At 37.3% G+C, this 20,638-nt stretch overlaps 1 protein-coding gene across 1 annotated transcript in view; it reads left to right on the top strand.

Annotated features, from left to right (window-relative positions):
* Positions 1–4,562, top strand: part of baz1b (bromodomain adjacent to zinc finger domain, 1B) — a 33,283-nt gene extending 28,721 nt beyond the window's left edge. The window contains 2 exon segments of the mRNA NM_001347672.1: positions 308–414; positions 1,706–4,562. Of these exon segments, the coding sequence (NP_001334601.1) occupies positions 308–414; positions 1,706–2,939 (1,341 nt within the window). The 3' untranslated portion in view covers positions 2,940–4,562.
* The last annotated feature ends 16,076 nt before the right edge of the window (positions 4,563–20,638 follow it).

A 20,638-nucleotide genomic window follows, 5' to 3' on the forward strand; every position in this document is an offset into this window, starting at 1 on the left:
ATAGCTTGGTTTCTGCAGGTCTCAAAGTCTTAATCAGAATGAAAGAGATATTAATAGTATTGAATTAGAGTCAAATATCAAGTTCAGAACGACTTTATTATTAGTCATTCAAGTCATTTAATGTATATTTATTGAGTTAAAAAATATGTTGTTTTCTGTGAAACTAGACTATGCAAAGTGTGTTCTAAAAAAGTTTTTAAATGCAAATATTTGTCTCTGGATCAGCCATAATTAAACTATCTTCAGAAACCTGCTATTCAATAAAGTGAAATACCGACGTTCCTGAAGTGTTGTTGATTGTGTGCAGGTCCGGCAGAGCTCCAAGCCTCCATCAAGAAAAAAGGATGTCGAGCTTCAGAAATGTGAGGAGATCCTTCAGAAGATCATGAAATTCCGCCACAGTTGGCCCTTCAGGTACACCCTCACTCAGTTTTATTATTAATTGATAAGTTAATCACAGTTTTGTGTATCTATGTGCCATTTTTCAGTATTTTTTTATTAAATTGATTTTCTTTTCCTCTCTTTGGTAATCAATCGTTACATGAATAACAAAGTCACATTTTCAAATAAGTTTTGATTTATGGATCAGATCATTTTTTAATCAAAAAATGAAAGAAGGCAAGTTTCATTGGCTGTCCAATTTAATAAACCTATCCTTCTAACAAAAATGTGTTGTGTATATAACCTGCTGTACAATCAAAATGTTAAACGCTGTAACATTTGCTTGCTATAGTACTTACAAATCCAGTAGCATGAAGGCTAGGTCTCCATCTTTTTTGCAGCCCTTTGCTGCTTTCAGCTAATGCCACCAGGTGTAAACCTGTTCACTATTGATTCATATTCATACTCTGATACGATCTTCTGGCTTGTGTGTGACTATGACAGGGTTCATACGGTCATGAAAAACCTGGAAAAGTCATGGAATTTTGACATGGCATTTTCCAGGCCTAGAAAAGTTTTGGAAAATCTGGAAAAACTCACAAAGTTTTGGAAAACTCATGGAAATTAGTTTAACAAATGTCTGTATACTTAAATATAATGTAGGTTAGTTGTTTTTACTTATTTTCTATTCATGGTCAAACACATGCCCTCACATTATTTGTGTTGTCTGAACATTATCTCAATACATTTTACATGGATATAATTATCAAGTTAGACTAAATAGATTGTTCATGTTTTATGATATGCTGTAATAACTTTAAAGATGAATACTTTTTCCTATTATTTCACATGTATACATGGACATTACATGAAACATTAGGTAATGAAAATTTACTTGAAAGTCCTGGAAAAGTCATTGAATTTTAGTAGTAAAAATGTGTATGAACCCTGCTGTAAGAGATTAAGGGCGTACTCACACTATGCTATCCGGACCGTGCCCAGGCCTGTTTCCTGGATCGTTTGAGAAGTGTGAGTGCACTGAATCGGGCTCAGGCTGAGCGCGGTTCGCTTGGGCTTTGGTGCGGTACGCTTGTGTGTAAGTGCAAAGCGCGCCAAAGCCCGAAACTAAAAGAGTAAACATTGGTAACATGTAAACTCACAAGTCATCTATGTTCTCATACAAAATGTGATTTTTGTTAAGCTTCAAAGGTAACCAACTGTCTACTGAAAGTTTTGTTATCATTTAAATTTGTAAACAAATCTCATGTAGTCACACTGAGAAGCCAATTGAAACATTCTTCTGCTTTTCCTTGATCTCATCCAGGGAACCCGTATCTGCTGAAGAGGCCGAGGATTATCAGGACGTCATAACCAGCCCGATGGACTTGACCACCATGCAGGGAAAGTTCAAATCATCCGAGTATCACAGTGCCAGCGATTTCATCGAGGACATGAAGCTCATCTTCTCCAACGCAGAAGAATACAACCAGCCCAGCAGCAACGTCCTAACCTGCATGTCCCGCACCGAGGAGGCGTTTGTCGAGCTCCTGCAGAAGAGCCTTCCAGGAGTCAGTTACCTGCGCCGTCGGACAAGAAAACGTGCTGCGACTCCATCAGACAACAGTGATGATGATGATGAGGAGGAGGACGAGAGGTCAAAGAAGCAAAAGAATGGGAAGCAAGGCAAAAAAGCCTCATCCAAAAGAAAGGTAGACAACTCCAGACGAAAAAATACCAAACGAAACAAAGATGACAGTGAGAGTGAAGAAGATGAGGATGAGGATGATGAGGAAGAGGACGACGAGAGGTCAAGAAAGCAGAGGAATGGGAAGCAAAGCAAAAAAGCCTCATCCAGAAGAAAGGAAGACAACTCCAGAAGGAAAAATACCAAACGAAACAAAGATGACAGTGAGAGTGAAGAAGAAGAAGATGATGATGAGGAAGATGAGGAGGAGGAAGAAGATGACGAGGGGTCAAAAAAACAGAAGAATGGAAAGCAAGACAAAAAAAACTCATCCAGAAAAAAAGGCAACTCAAGGCAGAGAAATACCAAACGAAACAAAGATGAGAGTGAAGATGATGAGGATGATGAAGAGGAGGAGGAGAGGTCAAAGAAGCAAAAGAATGGGAAACGAAGCAAAAAAGCCTCATCCAGACGAAAGGAAGACAACTCAAGACGGAAAAATACCAAACGAAACAAAGATGACAGTGAGAGTGAAGAAGATGATGATGAGGAAGAGGAGGACGAGAAAATGAAGAAGCAGAAAAATAGGAAGCAAACAACAAACAGAAGAAAACAAGACAACTCGAGACAGAAAAAAACAAAACAGAACAAAGATGACAGTGAGAGTGAAGAAGATGATGATGAGGATGAACCTGTGAGAAAGAGCAAGCGGACAAATCGTAAAGATTATCACGAGCAGGACAGCGACAGTGAGCAGGACAGCAGGAGAACTGGTTTGAGACGGACATCGCGAGGAGTGACGGACAACAAGGAAGCCAGCAGTGATGAAGACTCAGGAGGCCAGCGACATTCCAAGAGGCTCAAACGCTCGTGAAGACCAGGGTGTTTTTTTTCTTTTCTTTATTATTTTGTGTTTGTTTTGTACCCTTCCCCCTCCTTATTAATCAGGAGGTGAAACGGGCCACCCCAAACCCAATGCATATCGGACAGAACCCTGAAATCTCACTCCCGGTGTAGATGTTTCTGTTTATTTTACTATTGTTTTGAGACATTTTTATGTTAATATTGGAGAAAACTGATTTATATTTGTAAGTTGATTAATAATGGTGACTTTCGCCTTTTCAATATGACAATTTGCATTGAAAACGAGACGTCATCTTTTTTTGAGCTCTTAAGACTTTTTCATTTTGATATTTGACCTAAAAAATACAAAAGAGAAAAAAAATGAAGCCACTTATATTACGGAAAAGATTGCAAACGGGTTGCAAACACCACCAAGCCATGTGTCGTATTGATAGATTTGGAAGTAACGATACAAAGTGATCCCGAAAGAAACCTCACACTGCCTTTAAAGTGAGTTTAACCCGTGACTGTCCTAAAAGAGAGGCTCTTTAGATCCAACTGACCTTGTGTTTTCTCAGAAGAGCTGTTTAATTGGCACCAAACCCCCATGGTGGTATGACATTGAATTAAAACTCTTTATTTTTGATTGTGCCACCCAGTTGTTTAATTTCTTTTTCAATAATAAAAGAAAACTGTCATCCTCAAGTTTGGTTAACACCTTCTGTTTGTGAAGAAAAAAATCACTCATTCATCTATTGAATTATTGTAAAAACTCATGCTGCTCTTATTCCCAGTAGGTGGCACTCTACTACAGTGGTCTTCTAATGAAAATCCCCCCCCCCCCCCCCCCCCCCCCCCATTTGTGTTAAACTGACATTTGAATGTTATATCCCCACCGAAATCCTTTTTCAGTGATGAACTGAACCTGAAATCAAGAGGGTAAAATCAGACACTCAGTGAAATTCATAAATATGAGTGTATAATGTTCATCTTTCCTTTTTATATTAATATGTAAATATTACACACTGGCTGTATTTTGATTTTTAACTATAGCCACGGAAATTCAGGGCTGCTCAGGGCTCTACTTTGGATTTTTAAAAGGATTTTTCTGCTTTAATTGTCCCCCTTATTTGGATTAAGCTGAATTTCATCTTCAAAAGCGAGGTCACTATCATAATATTCACTCTTTAGGCTTGGTATTCCTATTTCTTTGTATAATTTTTTTGTTGTTTTTAAAACTTTACAGTATGTTCTCGAGCTGACCTGTGAAAACTATAGTATGTCAGACCAAGATTGCTTGGAGAGAGCTATAGAGTGTAAAGGCTCTCTTTCAGTTATCAGATGCTTTCAGGAGGTTCTAGTGGTGGTCAAAGCTTCTTTCCTATGTATTAATAGCTCCACGACCTGGTAGGGAAACTTAAGTTTAAAGAGATCCTTATTTCTTGCCCCCTTTTGCACCCACAAAGTGCACCTATTCGAAAAGTGTTTCTTCTTTTAAAGACCCCTTCAGTGTCACTGCCAGTTGTAAAATCTTGTGTTATATAAAAATAAGGGGCGGGAATGAAGGGGAGGGCCTGGTAGGTTTGGGGACAAATTTTTTTTTTTCCTTTTTTGTGTAATTTCTTTACTTTTTAATAAAACATTGTACAATGTCCAAGATTTGTCATGGTCTCTAAACCCCTCTGGTTTCTCCCACCTGAGTCATAAAAATGTGTAGAGCTTCATAAGTCGAGCTTTGTTTCAAAACCTGTTTGAGAATACTTTTTTAATTTTTTATTTACTACACTAGAAAAGGGGCTTTTCACCCAAAAATGAATGTTTATGTTCCATTTATTTCCTCTTAAGTGGTTCCAAACCACAAAAGTTATTTTGAAAAATGTGTAACTATTGACTTCCATAGTACAGTGTGTCTGCGGAGTCTTAAAATGCTTTTAAAAGTCTTTATTTACTGAATTATTGTCATGTTGGTCTTAATTTTACTATGTCCATGTGAACAATCTTATAACATTTAACAAAGCTTTGTATGTATAACAGTTTAATAGCTAAATTGATAGCTTAAGAACCAATGTGATTTTAATATCTTCCTTGCATTAAAATCACTTTGAAAGTTCTTTGTGTTGAGCAGTGTTTCTCAACCATGTTCCTGAAGGACCACCAGCTCTGCACATTTCCATGTCTCCTTATCCAAACACACCTGATTCAGGTCATCTGCTGATTAGCAGCGACTGAAAGACCTGTAATGGGTGTGACAGACAAAGGAGACATCCTAAACATGCAGTACTGGTGGTCCTTCAGGAACGTGGTTGAGAAACACTGGTGTAGACCATATAGGACAGGGGTCACTAATCTCGGTCCTGGAGGGCCGGTGTCCCTGCAGGGTTTAGCTCCAACTTGCCTCAACACACCTGCCTGGATGTTTCAAGTATACCTGGTAAGACATTGATTAGCTTGTTCAGGTGTGTTTCATTAGGGTTGGGGGTAATTTGTTTATTATAGTTTCTAAAGAGTTTATAATTAGTGTTGGAAAAAGGATTATGTATACAACTGGGGTTGCTTGCTTGTTTGACACATTATGTAAAATATATGACTAAGAAAATAACTAATGGAATATTTTTATTTGGGGCAAGTAAAAATCTTTTCCACTAGACCAACTTGGCCATTAGAAAACAAATACACTTGTTGAAACGCTGTAGTAGGAAGAACAAAGACTATGGATGTGAATGGTTACAGGTTTTCAGCATTTTTCAAAATATATTCTTTTGTGTTCAACAGGAGAAAGAAACTCAAACCGGTTTGTGACATGGAGTAAACAATGGCAGAATTTTCAGGTGTGAGTGAACTGTCCCTTTAAACCTTTGTGGGATTATTTTGTTAAACGCAAAATGAGATATTTGGAAATGTTTGTAAGTGACAGCATTGACTTCCATAGTATTTATTTGTCTTATTTTAGCAGTCAGCGGTTACCTGTTAACATTCTTTAAAACAATATTTTGTGTTCATAAGATAAACAAAACGATATGGATTCACCTCAGGATGAGTAAATGTTCATTTTCAGGTGAACTGTTTCTTTAAGTAGTCTATGCTTGGTGAAATATGTCGTTTAACGGTATGTTTGAGTTGTATTTCAGGTCATAAAAACAGATTAATTTAGAGATTAATTTATTTGCATCTTGCATTTAGAAAACTTTAACTTAAAAAAAATTCATTTTACTAAGTAAATTGATTCTTAGCGTAAAATGCTTCCGGTTTCAAGCCTCTACTTAGTTGAAAAACTCAGCAGCCATTTATTTAATTTATTTTTATTGTTCCAACTGTTCTGTCTGGTTCTCAAATCTGATTGGCTAAGATTTGATAGCAATATTAGCTTCATCTCAGTGAATGCTCTTTAACGATGGTGAACGTGGTGCCAAAGGCACGATTGACAGCATCGTGACGATTAAATGAAGGATTAAATAACGTTAGAACACGATTACCTGAAAACTCTGTCCCACCGACTTTACGGTGAATGCTTTAGTCATTTTCATAGCGGACGTTAAACACTGGAAGTCTTTCATCCACTCTTTGAAAAGTGTAAATGCTTGATTGACATTCAGCACATGATCACTAATCAGATGTGCTATTATTTGTAACTTTAGGTGGGTTCTAAAACTAAATCTGTAAATCTAAATCTGTGATATTAGCCAATACATTCGTGTTCTGTTCCAGCGCAGTGGGCCAATAAGAAGAGTATGAAGGCGGGGCAACCATTACGGGCTTTGTTTACTGCAGCAAGTTGACATGACAACTGTTTTAAACCATTCCTAAAGCGCTGCGTTTGCCGCTTTTAGGTGCAAAGATGCTTAATGTGGGAATGCCTAGTAGTTCCGCGCATGTGATGAACATTTTGCTGTGAAAACTGGTCGCACAACATTAATTTTATGCACTTGCGTAAATGCTCCTAAATATATTTCGAGGTCGCATAGATACATTTCGGGTGCCTATCCAACTAAAACGGTCGCAATTTCGAGCCCTTTTTTATATATTATTTACATAATGCTTTCAATGTATTATAACAGCTTGTCACCCAGTGATAAGCACAGTTATTTAGCAAAATTAACGTTAAAGTGAGCGGCGTTCGTCTGACAGGTCCATTTGCGGTAGCACCCTCACAATGGATATCGGATAAGACAAAATGGCCAAGCATCCAGCCCCAAATATACAACTATCTCATTGAAACTTCAAGTGATTTTACTAGAGAAGTTAAAGGCCTACAAGCCTTTGGATGCAAACAATTTTGATCTGCGTGGTCATGTGCAAGAAATAATGTAGTTATACTATGTAGTGCTAAAAACCGAGGTTCTGCTAACATTATACAAGGCCTGGGTACTCATCAACAAGCAAAACAACTGCATTCCTCACTCCATTCAGCTCTTATGATGGCTGTTAGCCAAAGACGTCTGCCGTTGGCATTAAAAGCAGTGTAGTGTACAGTAAAATTTAAGTTTTACGAATTTGGTATCCTACCGCACAACACGACATGTTTGCTATTGCAACCGGTCTTTTTTTGCAACCGCCATGCAGGGTTGAACATGTGTGACGTCATGTGTGATGTAGGTTGGTAATTCCCCTATACAGTATCCCTGTCTAGTTCCTGAGCCATGTAAAGCCCGTGTTCTTAAAAAGATATCTCTCCTATCTATTACAGTGGAGCCTTGGATTTATTTGACAGTTCAATGTGATAATCTGAAGAGGTTTTATCTTATCTTTTATTTCATGAAAAGCGTTTGTCTCATCTGTTCCCACACTGGCCTCCAGTGCTCCTCCTGTCCACGCGTAAAGAGGCCCTGATCATGAAAGGGTGAGAGGGTAAAGAGAGAGGTCCGCCATTCATGCTTTAATTACACACACTGGTGTTTTTGTTGGAAGTCTCGGGTGGCAGAAGGTAATTGGCCTTCCTCACATCGCCGCTCAGCCAGCCTGGCTCCAGACTTTCCACTGAGGACAGAGACCGGAGAGAGAAATGAATATGGTAAGTTTTCGAAAGAACGACCATTGGACGGGAAAATGGAGACCTGAAGACTGATTAGAATGCATGTGCAAATGACTATTGTCACATGACATAAGCAGATGTGGACTACTCCATTGTTAGCCTCAGTCAATTAAAAGTACCAACCCCCCCAAAAGGGTAGGTATTGCTTATCCTGAAGCACTTGAAAGGTAGAGAGACGAAACATAAGTTCTAAGTATGAGATAAAGGACATACAGGTAGTTAGTTATTCACAGAATAAAGCCCCACACAAAGTGGAGAAACTAAAATGGCTTTAAATAAAATTTAACATTAAATAGGGTTAAGGTAAATCAGTGGTCATTTTGTTAGCGAAAATGAAGCATTTTTGATCCAGGCAGGTAAGTAAGGGTGCTTTCACGCTAGCACTTTGGTCCGCACCCGGGTTTATTTAACGTCAAGAGTATGGTACATTTAGTAAGTGTGAATGTGTCTTCTGAACTCGGATGCGCACACATGAACCATAACCGAGTTCGCCTGAGAGAGGTGGTCTGGGGTATGGTTCACGTGAAGTCTGGTCCGGTTCACTTCTGGTATGAATGCAATAGTACCAAATAACAGAAGTGAACAGCCAACTGTACAACAAACTATTGTTTTCATAACTTTTATTCGTGTGTTTGTGTGTATCACGTACTGTACCTTGGTGACAAGCGGGACTGAGCCAGGTCAAACACAGAGATAATGTCTGCTTGCAGATCGCCTGATGTTCTGAATTTTTAATATATTTGCGGCAGACAGACGCGAGTCACTTTCTGTATGTCATTCATTCATTCATACATTTTCTTTTTGACTTAGTCCCTTTATTAATTCAGGGTCGCCACAGCAGAATGAACCGCCAACTTATCCAGCACCTTTTACGCACCGGATGCCCTTCCAGGCACAACCCATCTCTGGGAAACATCCACACACACTCATTCACACTAATACACTACAGACAATTTTAGCCTACACAATTCACCTGTACTGCATGTCTTTGGACTGTGGGGGACACTAACACAGGGAGAACATACAAACTCCACACAGAAACGCCAACTGACACAGCCGAGGCTCAAACCAGCAACCTTCTTGCTGTGAGGCGACATCACCACCTACTGTGCCTTTGCATCGCCGCTTTCTGTATGTCCAAAACCAAAAGATTCAATAAAAGCAGAACAACCGCAATGTGTGCAGACGTCTTTCCATTTTGGCGCTTTGCTATTGTGACCGTCACCTAGCAACAGCCGTAAACAAAACAACAGCTCGTTGACGCAAGCGTAACGGGGTTCAGAAGGAAAAAAGACCGTGTGAACACAAACCAAACGAGAAGGTGGTAAGGGGGGACAATCATACTTGGGTACAGTCCAGTCAACTGAACCAAGTGTGAAAGCACCCTAAGTCACTTTTGTTGAGCTCCCATTACTGGTTTTAAAGTCAGGATTGTTGAAGTTCTTCACACTGGAACTTGTAATTTTCTACCTAATGGAATCCACCATTAATAACGTCCAGTGTCCTCCAGCCTCCAGCGTTTAGACTGCAGCTCTGCACAGGAAGTTTGGCCAGAGGAGAAATGGTTGTGCCCAACTGAGCCTGGTTTCTCTCGAGGTTTTTTGTTTCCTTCATTTTCATCAATTGGTGAAATTTGTTCCTTGTCATTGTCGCCACTGGCTTGCTTGGTTTGGGACTTGTGGAGCTGCGCATCTATGGATTTGCTCTTCAGTGTTTGGACTTTCAGTAGTAAAAATTAAACCACACTGAACTAAACTGAACTAAACCCCAACTCTGAAATCTGGACTGACACAATTTTAATTTACTAGCACTTCTATGTTAAGCTGCTTTGACACAATCGACATTGTATTCAAGAGTTCACACTTAGCTGATGATTGATAATAAAGCTTGTTTGTCTTGCTGTCCCGGGAGAGCTTATACGATCCTCGAGCCCTGGGCTCCCTCCCGTTGGAAGGCAAGAGAGGAGTTTAAGCTCAGGTAGATCTCGATGACTCCCCCTCCTGCTTATTGCAGCTAAGTGTCAGATATGGATGCTGAGAAGGTGTACTCAAAGTTTGGCTAAAATATTTTGGATTAATTGTTTAGGGTGCTTGTTTTGAACTGTGGAAGGAAACTGGAGGACCCGGGGAAAACCCACGCAATCACGGGGAGAACGAGCAAAACACAGAAATGTCGCCTGGTTTGGAAGGGAATTAAACCAGGGGCATTCTTGCTGTGAGGCAGCAGCGCTAATCACTGGCCACCATGTCGCCCGTTTGAAAGGAGGGAAAGTAGGGTTGGGTGGGGGGGTTTCTTCAAGACGAAGATATTGAGATGAGAAAAAGTCTGATTATTTATAGTGAGTTAAGGATCGTCTGATAGGATAATCAGACATTAGCTAAAGTTGGAACAGCTGTGAACAATCATAAGCGCGTGATCCTCTCGAAATTTGTTTATATATAAACTTCACAGAGCGCTATAGAAATAAAGATAACTTGACTTGAGTTAATATCAATGCATCCCATGTTCCTGATTGACTTGTGATGTGAAGATGTTAGTCCTGTTTTTTTAGGGAGAAAAGCTTGTAACAATTTATGTCATTCATATCATCCATCAGTATCTCAGCATGTCTTTTGTCATTTTCTGTCGGACAGATCAAGGCTAAAATGCCAGCGGTAATGGCTGTGATTCACCTGCTTTTTCAGGAAACCGTTTCATGTGTTGTATGCTTCATAAGGTCGCTGGAAAATGTCACATCTTCTTTGAAATTGAAAGATTATCGCTCTCTTGTCTTTCCAGCTCTGGTCATTCTCTTTTGAAGATCAAACACTTTGTGGTGCTCATCTTTAAAGCTGAAAGAAATGAGCTTGAGCAACTGTAGTCTGAGAGCCTCCGCATCAAGGGCCTCACGGTTAAATATTGTTTACGCACAAGCGAGTACAGCACTTCATATATCAGTATTTATGATAAATATTACTTAGATTGATGTATGAAACGATCACGCACAGTTTGCAGGATTTTATAAATCAGAAAACCCTGAAGAGTACAATGAGATTCACACAGTTAACCTTATTGATCCATACATTTATGTTCATTTATTCATTTTTTTTTTTTAGCTTATTCTCTTTATTAATCAGGGATCACCACAGTAGAATGAACCACCAACTTATCCAGCACATGTTTTACACAGCTGATGCCCTTCCAGCTGCAACCCAATTCTGGGAAACATCCATATACGCTCATTCACACACACTACATGCAATATAGTTTATCGAATTCATCTATAGCGCATGTCTTTGAACTGAGGAAATCGGAGCACCAGGATGAAACCCACACTAACAAGGGGAGAACATGCCAACTCCATACGGAAATGACAACTGACCCAGCCGAGGCTCGAACCAGCGACCTTCTTGCTTTGAGGCAACAGTGCTAACCACTGAGCCACCGTGCAGCCCAACACCCATACACTTGCATTTATTTTATGGATGCCAAATTCTGACCTTATGCCAGTATTTCAGCAGGCGTCAAGGATCATCAGCCTAGATGACTTTTATTTATTTATTTTTTTACAATAGATTAATCTATGATTTCATTAACGCCATGTGAATAGCCTCATGGTTTGATGTGCTGGGTGTTCAGAGATGTGCTTACGCAGACATAAGTTTTAACAAGTGGTTCTTTGAGTCATTCTTCTCTGACCTCTTTTAACAACAAGCCACAGTTTTTCACACACAGATCTTTTCTCTTTCTTGAACCGTTCTTTATATACCCTAGAAATGGAAAAGAAAAGATTCCTATAATCCTCCTAGGCTAAAATATGTGGTGTTCATTGGTCATTGGTTTGACATTTTCACAGACGATTGCTTAATGGATGTTGCAATCAAAATTCTCCATTGATTTTCCTGCAATTTAAAGGCTTAACTAGATTAATGAGGCAAGTCATTGTAGAAAACTGGTTTGTTCTGTAGACAATCTTTTGCTTAAGAGACCTAATAAAATTGACCTTAAATTGGTTTCAAGAAATCAAAAATGTTTGGTAACACTTTATAATAACTACACACTATAAAGCATTTATTGAACTCATTATCTGTTAAGCATTAACTCTACATTAATAAACATTAAGCTGTTTATAACTGAAACTACAAATGCTCTATTCTTGACTTACGAACATGTTTATAATGTGCTAAATAATTGTACTTTCATACTTTGTTAATGATTTATTTTTCATTACTAAATGAAGTATTGCATTATTTACAAACCAGTTGTATTTAAGAGTAGTTGAGGGTTTTTAGGATCATTCAGAATGAGTTCTTAAATGATTAATAAACTTTCGAAATCAACTTTTATATGTCTTATTATTCAGGCATATATTAATGTTTACTATGTGTGTTAATAATTGCTTTATTAACTCAACTTCATCTAGTTTTGTGAGCTAATCTAAAGTGAGGACTATTCATGCTTTATAAATGCCTTATAAATGACAAATAAAGGCTCAGTTAAATTAACGATAAATTAAAAGATACACAAATGCAACTGAACTTCAAATGAAAAATAAATCTTTGCAAGCTTATCTAAAATAAAATCACTGTAGAGTTGAAACATTACATCTTATTATATTGTTAAATTATTATATTGTTGTTGTTGTTTTATCCAGTTGGATGTCGTATTTTGACACTCCTTTTATTTTGCAATGTTTTAACTTTACAGTAATTTTACTTTTTAGAAAAGATTGCACAGATTATCGTTCATTTGATTCTGAGCCTTTATTTGTCATTTATAAGGGATTTATAAAGAATAAATAGTCCTCACGTTAGATTAGGTTACAAATCTGCATCAAGTTGAGTTAACAAAGCATTCATTAACATATTAGTTAACTATTAGTATATGACTGAATAATAAGACATATAAACGTTGATTTTAATAATTTATTAATCATTTACTAACACATTCTGAATGGTGGTTTTTAGGATCATTCAGAATGAGTTCGTAAATGATTAATAAACTTTCGAAATCAACGTTTATAGGTCTTATTATTCAGTCATATTTTAATGTTTACTATGTATGTTAATAAATGCTTTATTAACTCAACTTCATCTAGTTTTGTGAGCTAATCTAAAGTGAGGACTATTTATGCTTTATAAATGCCTTATAAATGGCAAATAAAGGCTCAGTTAAATTCTAAACAGGAAGAATGACATTATTCATTCATATTTATTTAAAGATACACAAATGCAACTGAACTTCAAATGAAAAATAAATCTTTGCAAGCTTATCTAAAATAAAATCGCTGTAGAGTTGAAACATTACATCTTATTATATTGTTAAATTATTATATTGTTGTTGTTGTTTTATCCAGTTGGATGTCGTATTTTGACACTCCTGTTATTTGGCAATGTTTAAACTATACAGTAATTTCACTTTTTAGAAAGATTGCGCAGATTATTGTTCATTTGATTCTGAGCCTTTATTTGTCATTTATAAGGGATTTATAAAGCATAAATAGTCCTCACTTTAGATTAGGTCACAAATCTGCATCAAGTTGAATTAATAAAGCATTCATTAACATATTAGTTAACTATTAGTATATGACTGAATAATAAGACCTATAAACGTTGATTTTAATAATTTATTAATCATTTACTAACACATTCTGAATGGTGGTTTTTAGGATCATTCAGAATGAGTTCGTAAATGATTAATAAACTTTCGAAATCAACGTTTATAGGTCTTATTATTCAGTCATATTTTAATGTTTACTATGTATGTTAATAAATGCTTTATTAACTCAACTTCATCTAGTTTTGTGAGCTAATCTAAAGTGAGGACTATTTATGCTTTATAAATGCCTTATAAATGACAAATAAAGGCTCAGTTAAATTCTAAACAGGAAGAATGACATTATTCATTCCTATTTATTTAAAGATACACAAATGCAACTGAACTTCAAATGAAAAATAAATCTTTGCAAGCTTATCTAAAATAAAATCACTATAGAGTTTAAACATTACATCTTATTATATTGTTAAATTATTATATTGTTGTTGTTGTTTTATCCAATTGGATGTCGTATTTTGACACTCCTGTTATTTAGCAATGTTTAAACTTTACAGTAATTTTACTTTTTAGATCAGATTGCACAGATTATCGTTCATTTGATTCTGAGCCTTTATTTGTCATTTATAAGGGATTTATAAAGCATGAATAGTCCTCACTTTAGATTAGGTCACAAATCTGCATCAAGTTGAATTAATAAAGCAATTATTAACATATTAGTTAACTAGTAGTAAATGCCTGAATTATAAGACATAAACGTTGATTTCAATAGTTTATTAATCATATACTAACTTATTCTGAATGATCCTAAAAACCCTCAATTACTCTTAAATACAACTGGTTTGTAAATGATGCAATGCTTAATTTAGTAATGAAAAATAAATCATTAACTAAGTATGAAAATACAATTATTAACCATATTATATAGGTGCTTATAAGTCAAGAATAGAGCATTTGTAGCTGCAGTTATAAAACTGCTTACTAACGTTTATTAATGTAAAGTTAATGCTTAACAGATAATGAATTCACTATTTGCTAATGCTTAATGAATGATTTATATTGTGTAGTTATTATAAAGTGTTACCAAATGTTTATATTCTAGCCAAAATAAAACTAATAAGACTTTCTCCAGAAGAAAAAATATTTTTAGGAAATCCCTTGCTCGGGGTTAAGCACCATTTGGGAAATATTTGATAGAAAAAAATCACGGGAGAGCTAATAATTCTGACTTCAACTTTACATCTGAGGAAATAGGCGGACATTGTTGCACATCTTGTGTTTGTAGACATGTTCTTCTTGACCATAGCATACTTTGATGACAAGATTTTCAGACATTTGCAGTGTACACCACAGTACACAATGAATGTGCTGCTCATTGCTCTCCACATTGCAACACATCCAGCCTGATTACCATAGTAAAGTGTACACCTAATTATTATCATTGAATTATATTAATGATAAATAGCTTACTTGCACAATACATCAAAAAGAGATAACGACAATCAGCACAGTAATGTAAAACTAATGTTTAAATCCAATGTTTCCACAGTGCGAACTAACGAAGGCTGTCTTTTCTTGTGCATGTTTAATCTGGGTTTGTTTCTGATGCAGAGCAGCATATTGTTCCCACTCCACGTTTTAGATTGGGTTTAGAATTGTGTGCATGCGGCACAGTTGAGAGGGAATTAAAGATGAAGACATCAAAGTGTGTGACAATAGAAAGGAATCCCTACCCACACACACACACACACACATGCACACAGCAGCTCAAACGAGCCATTAAAGAAATGGGCAGAAGCAGCTGTCTAGTAGGAGCTGCAGGAAAAGGGAGGATTTTTCTTTTTAAGACTATGTAACTGAGACCTTTCAATTCAGGAGTGGGTGTGTGTGTGTGTGAGTGTGATTTTTGTGTTCTTGTAAAGGTATTTGTTTACATAGGATAATTTTTTTGGGTGAATGGCGTTTTGTGCTTTTGGTATTAGCAGAGGTGAATGTGTGTGTGTGTGTGTGTGTGTGTGTGTGTGTGTGTGTGTGTGTGTTAATGTGGAGCAGTGAGGGACCCGCAGGTCTATAAAGGAGTCTTTGAATGGCAAAAGGATTTATAATTCATTGCAGATGTGAAGATAATCAGACTCAAAAAGGTCTGGTGGCTGCCACAGCCCAGCGACGGGAGAGCTGGTCTGGGCACTGCGACAGGACGGCGTGGGTGCAGATACAGAGCTCACAGGGTCAAATTTAATATTGCACCTGAAAATGAATATTAGGAACTTTCCATTGTGTTGCTTTTCTCGAATTTACTTTAGTGTTATAATTGTGAGACTGGGTAATATCTTGATCCAAGCAAACAAACTCCATATATAACTTTTGACTTGTATTTGTGGCTAAGTTTTATTAACAATTTTAAAATTCTCTTCACAAATGCTGCATTCATTTGATCAAAAATACAAAAAAAAGTAATATTCTGACATTAATTAAAGACCACCTATTTTGATCTTTTTAAAAAAGGTCATATTTTGATTTTAGGGGTCTCCAATAACTTGCTGATATTGTTTGCAAGGTCAAAAAACACTTTTATTGTCTTAAAATAAGCATTTATTTTTACCTAATTATCCCAGCGACTCCTATATGAATCATTAAGCGATTCATTTGTTCCCAAACCCCTCCTTAACGTGAAGCTAATGTGCGCTGATTGAAGCGATGACCCAGTCTGTTGCGTTTGGTTTGACTGCGTTCAGCACGAGACAGACAGAAAAGCCCACCCCGGCGACAGTATGAAGTAGCAGAAAGTATGTGAGAGCCCAATGCAGGAATGCAATAAAGCAATGCAGTTACATACCAGCATATACTCTACTCTTAAAGCTAACCTGTGATCCCCCGTGCCTCCACTAGTGTCTGAAAATACATCGCATTCACATTTTACCAGAAGTGGAACTACATATTTGGTGATGTACCGTATCGGTGATCTGAACCCAACTCGATTCGTTTATTCAACTCTGAGTTGACTATTTCACTAAAGAATCAATAGTTTGAAACACAGTGCACTTTTAGATTTAAACCTCAACTTAATGTTTTCATTCACATGGAATGTCATTTTCAAAAACCCATAATAGGAGCGCTTTAAATATAAAATAACCATTCTATGCCTCAAATATCAGGAGGTATAAAATAAATTCTATGCCTAAAAACTTTTCTTATGTGCTATAAGTGTTTCACTTTGATTTTTTTTAAACCTGATATATATATATATATATATATATATATATATATATATATATATATATATATATATATATATATATATATATATATATATATATACAGTTGAAGCCAACACATTTCTAAACATAATAGTTTTAATAACTCATTTCTATTAACTGATTTATTTTATCTTTGCCATGATGACAGTACATAATATTTTACTAGATATTTATCAAGACTCTTCTATACAGCTTAAAGTGACATTTGAAGGCTTAACTTGGTTAATTAGGTTAACTAGGCAGGTTAGGGTAATTAGGCAAGTTATTGTATAATGATGGTTTGTTGTAGACTATTGAAAAATATATATAGTTTAAAGGGGCTAATAATTTTGACCTTAAAATTGTTTATAAAAAATTTAAACATATTTCTTTTATTGTAGCCAAAATAAAACAAGACTTTCTGCAGAAGAAAAAAATATTATCAGACATACTGTGAAAAGTTTCCTTGCTCTGTTAAACATAATTTGGGAAATATTTAAAAAAGAAAAACAATTTAATGGGGGTTAATAATTTTGACTTCTACTCTATATATCATGAGCCAATGAATAGAAAGTAAAAGAACACATTTTAATTTTGTTCATTTTTTAAATATTTCCCAAATGATGTTTAATCTGGAATGGCAAAGAAAGCATTCTTGCTCGACTCCCAGAGTTCATCAAAATTCTTTGGATTCATCTTCAATGCTTCCTCCTTCATCTTATCCCAGACATGCTCAATAATGTTCACTTCTGGTGACTGGGCTGGCCAATCCTGGCTGAAGAATTTGCCCTCTTCTGTGGTTTGTAATGTAATGGGCAGCACAAATGTCTTGATACCTCAGGCTGTTGATGTTGTCTTCCACTTTGCAGATCTCTCACACGCCCCCATACTGAATGTAACCCCAAACCATTATTTTTCATTTACCAAACTTGACTGATTTCTGTGAGAATCTTGGGTTCATGCGGGTTCCAGTAGGTCTTCTGCAGTATTTGTGATGATTGGGATGCAGTTCAGCAGATGATTCATCTGAAAAATCTACCTTCTGCCACTTTTCAAAATGACTAACTAGAAGTTGTCAGGCAGTGTATAATATAATTTCATTTATAGTTACTACATAAGATCGCATATTACCATGAAATTTAACTGTTGACAATTTTGTACCACGGTACTGCCACATTTAACCATTTTTAGTGATTCTCTCAACTAAAGAAAACAGGAACTGCTTGTCTGACACCATCAAGAACTATGAATCCACTATGAGCTCTAGATGCCGCCGGCTGTGTTCAACAGACTCTGAGGTTGAGTCTATAGGGCACACACTGACTGTGTTTCTTTTTCTGAAAGAGTCAGTTGAAAACTCCTGCAGGCCCCAATTCCATCTAGGAGCACCAGCCTTTACCATTCCAACCGCACTGGTACCCACCACTTACTCATACAGAAGCCCACTCGCATGAGGCAGCAATGGGAAAATCGCACTTTCGTTCCCAAGAACACTAAAAAGCGAGAGAGGTGATGATGGATGGCTTTCCAAATTGGATCTGTAACATTTACACAACTTCAGCAGCCTTAAACGGTCGACGTGGTTCATGTACCGTCTCATAAATGTACCATTATGCAATATTAATGATGTGAGAATAATGAATCGCATTACCACAGAAAGTTAATAGCGCAAAATATGATTAGTCCCACATCTTCTGTCAGTCCTCTATTTCTCTGTTAATTTATTTGTGGACAGACATGGAGAGAAGGGAGGAGGGTTTGAGACAAAAGAGTTTCTATGCGAAACCACGAAGGTGTTCCGCTTGCTGGGGAAGAAAAAACAAACAGAAGCGAGAAGCAGAAAGGAGGAGGATAGATGTGATTTCGCACTCTCAACGCCTCCGGTGTGGCCTTGTGAAGACTTTAACTCCCTTTCTGTTTCACGCACATGGGCAGATGCCCTTTGCGAAGTCTCATCTGACATCTAATTTGAAGACAAACACAGACAGGCTCTGCCCTTGCCGAAGGGCATCACTTACACTTTTAATTAAAAACTAACACCACAAATAAATTGGGGGCTGGACCTCTTAACCTCTGTCCTGCTCGCACACCACTCCCACATTAAAAACACACACCTCTTCAGTGCTAAAATACACATGATCCTGCTGTGGGGAAAAGTGGCCAGATGCTCAAGCCTGATATACTTACAGTGAAGTTCTTTATCATTGTCCATTTAGGAGTAACAAGAAGTTTGAAACACCTGTTAGTGACTCCACCCACACTGCTGAGAGCGAGGTTTACATGAATATGTATTTATGAGCTGTACTACAGTACTGTGCAAATGTCTTAAGCCCCCAGTTACATTTGTGTTTCAGTGAGGGTGAAATGACATTATATATTACTTCTCATTCTCTTTTTTAAAATACACTCAGCGGCCACTTTATTAGGTACACCTTACTAATACTGTGTTAGACCCTCTTTTGCCCTCAGAACTTCCTTAATCCTTCGTGGCATAGATTCAACAAGGTACTGGAAATATTCCTCAGAGGTTTTGGTTCATATTGGAATGATAGCATCACCCAGTTGCTGCAGATTTGTCGGCTGCATATCCATGATGCCAATCTCCCGTTCCACCTCATCCCAAAGGATGCTCTATTGGATTGAGATCTGGTGACTGTGGAGGCCATTTGAGTACAGTGAACTCATTGTCATGTTCAAGAAACCAGTCTGAAAACAAAAGTATTTTTGAGTTGTTGTTTTTTTTTGCAGTTTAAAACTGCTCACAATAGCAAACTTTTGGGGAACTACCATTGGTCCGTAATGATTATGCAGTCAGTGTTTGTGTGTTCTGATTTGCTAGTAGTATATTGTCAGCCATTTCAAACTTTTTTTTTTGGCCTGAAACGAAGAATGCAAAAGAACTTTATTTGAAGTACTCTGGAGGCTTTATCATAGTTTCTGAGATTCTTAAATTAATTTATTTATTCCACCCCTACTCCTTCTTTCCTGGATGGGTGGCACAGTGGTTAGCACTGTTACCTAACAACAAGAATGTCACTGATTTTAGTCCTTACCAAGCCAGCCGACGTTTCTGTGCAGAGTTTACACGTTCTCCCTGTGCTCAACCGTTTTCCTAGGGTTACCCAGTTTCCTAATACCATCCAAAAACATGTAACTTAAGTTAATTGACTAATCCAAATCGGCACCATAGACAATGCTCCTAGTAAGTAGTTACCTCTTAAGAGCAATTACAATCTGTATATTAGCTACTACAGCAGGGGAGTTCTCGAGATCTACCTGAGTTCAAACTCCCTTCTCACCTCGCAATTGGGAGAAAGCCCGGGCTCGAGGATCTTATGAGCTCAGGGCTCTTTCCCTTAATAATCATCAGCTTAGTGTGAACTCTTGAATCAATAGACATCAGTTACTGCACTTTACTGGTCTGATGTCTTTCAGGTTGCCTGAAGGGGTGAAGTATCGAAGTTCCACCACTGTTTTCCAATTGCACCACATTACTGGAACTCTTGCTTCAAAGTGAAGCTGCGGTCACACTAGAGGTAAAGCTTGTGAAATTCTGTCGTACAGCGCTTCGAAAAGGGGTGGATATAAACAAGATGATTAGACATTCAAAAAAGCAAGTGATTGAAATTCCATATCCATATTTTAAATTTCTGTACAGAGAGGTCATGTTTTGAACCTCGATTGGTCTCACGCAGTCAAGTGATGCGATTTCGCAGGTTCCAACACACTGATCTGCGAAACTTGACGCACAAACTTGCGTTTCCGGTCTGACGCATTCGCGTGCTTATGAATAGAAATCTATGGGGAGAAAAGCCTAGTGTGACCGCAGTTTTATGGTACGATTGTTAGGCAGATAACATACAGCTTTATTCATAGCCAAACATGCTGCTGTCACAGCCAGGACAGGTTTTCCCCACTCAGTTACCTGATTCA

The sequence above is a fragment of the Danio rerio genome, chromosome 18 (assembly GCF_049306965.1).
Source record: "Danio rerio strain Tuebingen ecotype United States chromosome 18, GRCz12tu, whole genome shotgun sequence".
Classification (NCBI taxonomy): domain Eukaryota; kingdom Metazoa; phylum Chordata; class Actinopteri; order Cypriniformes; family Danionidae; genus Danio; species Danio rerio.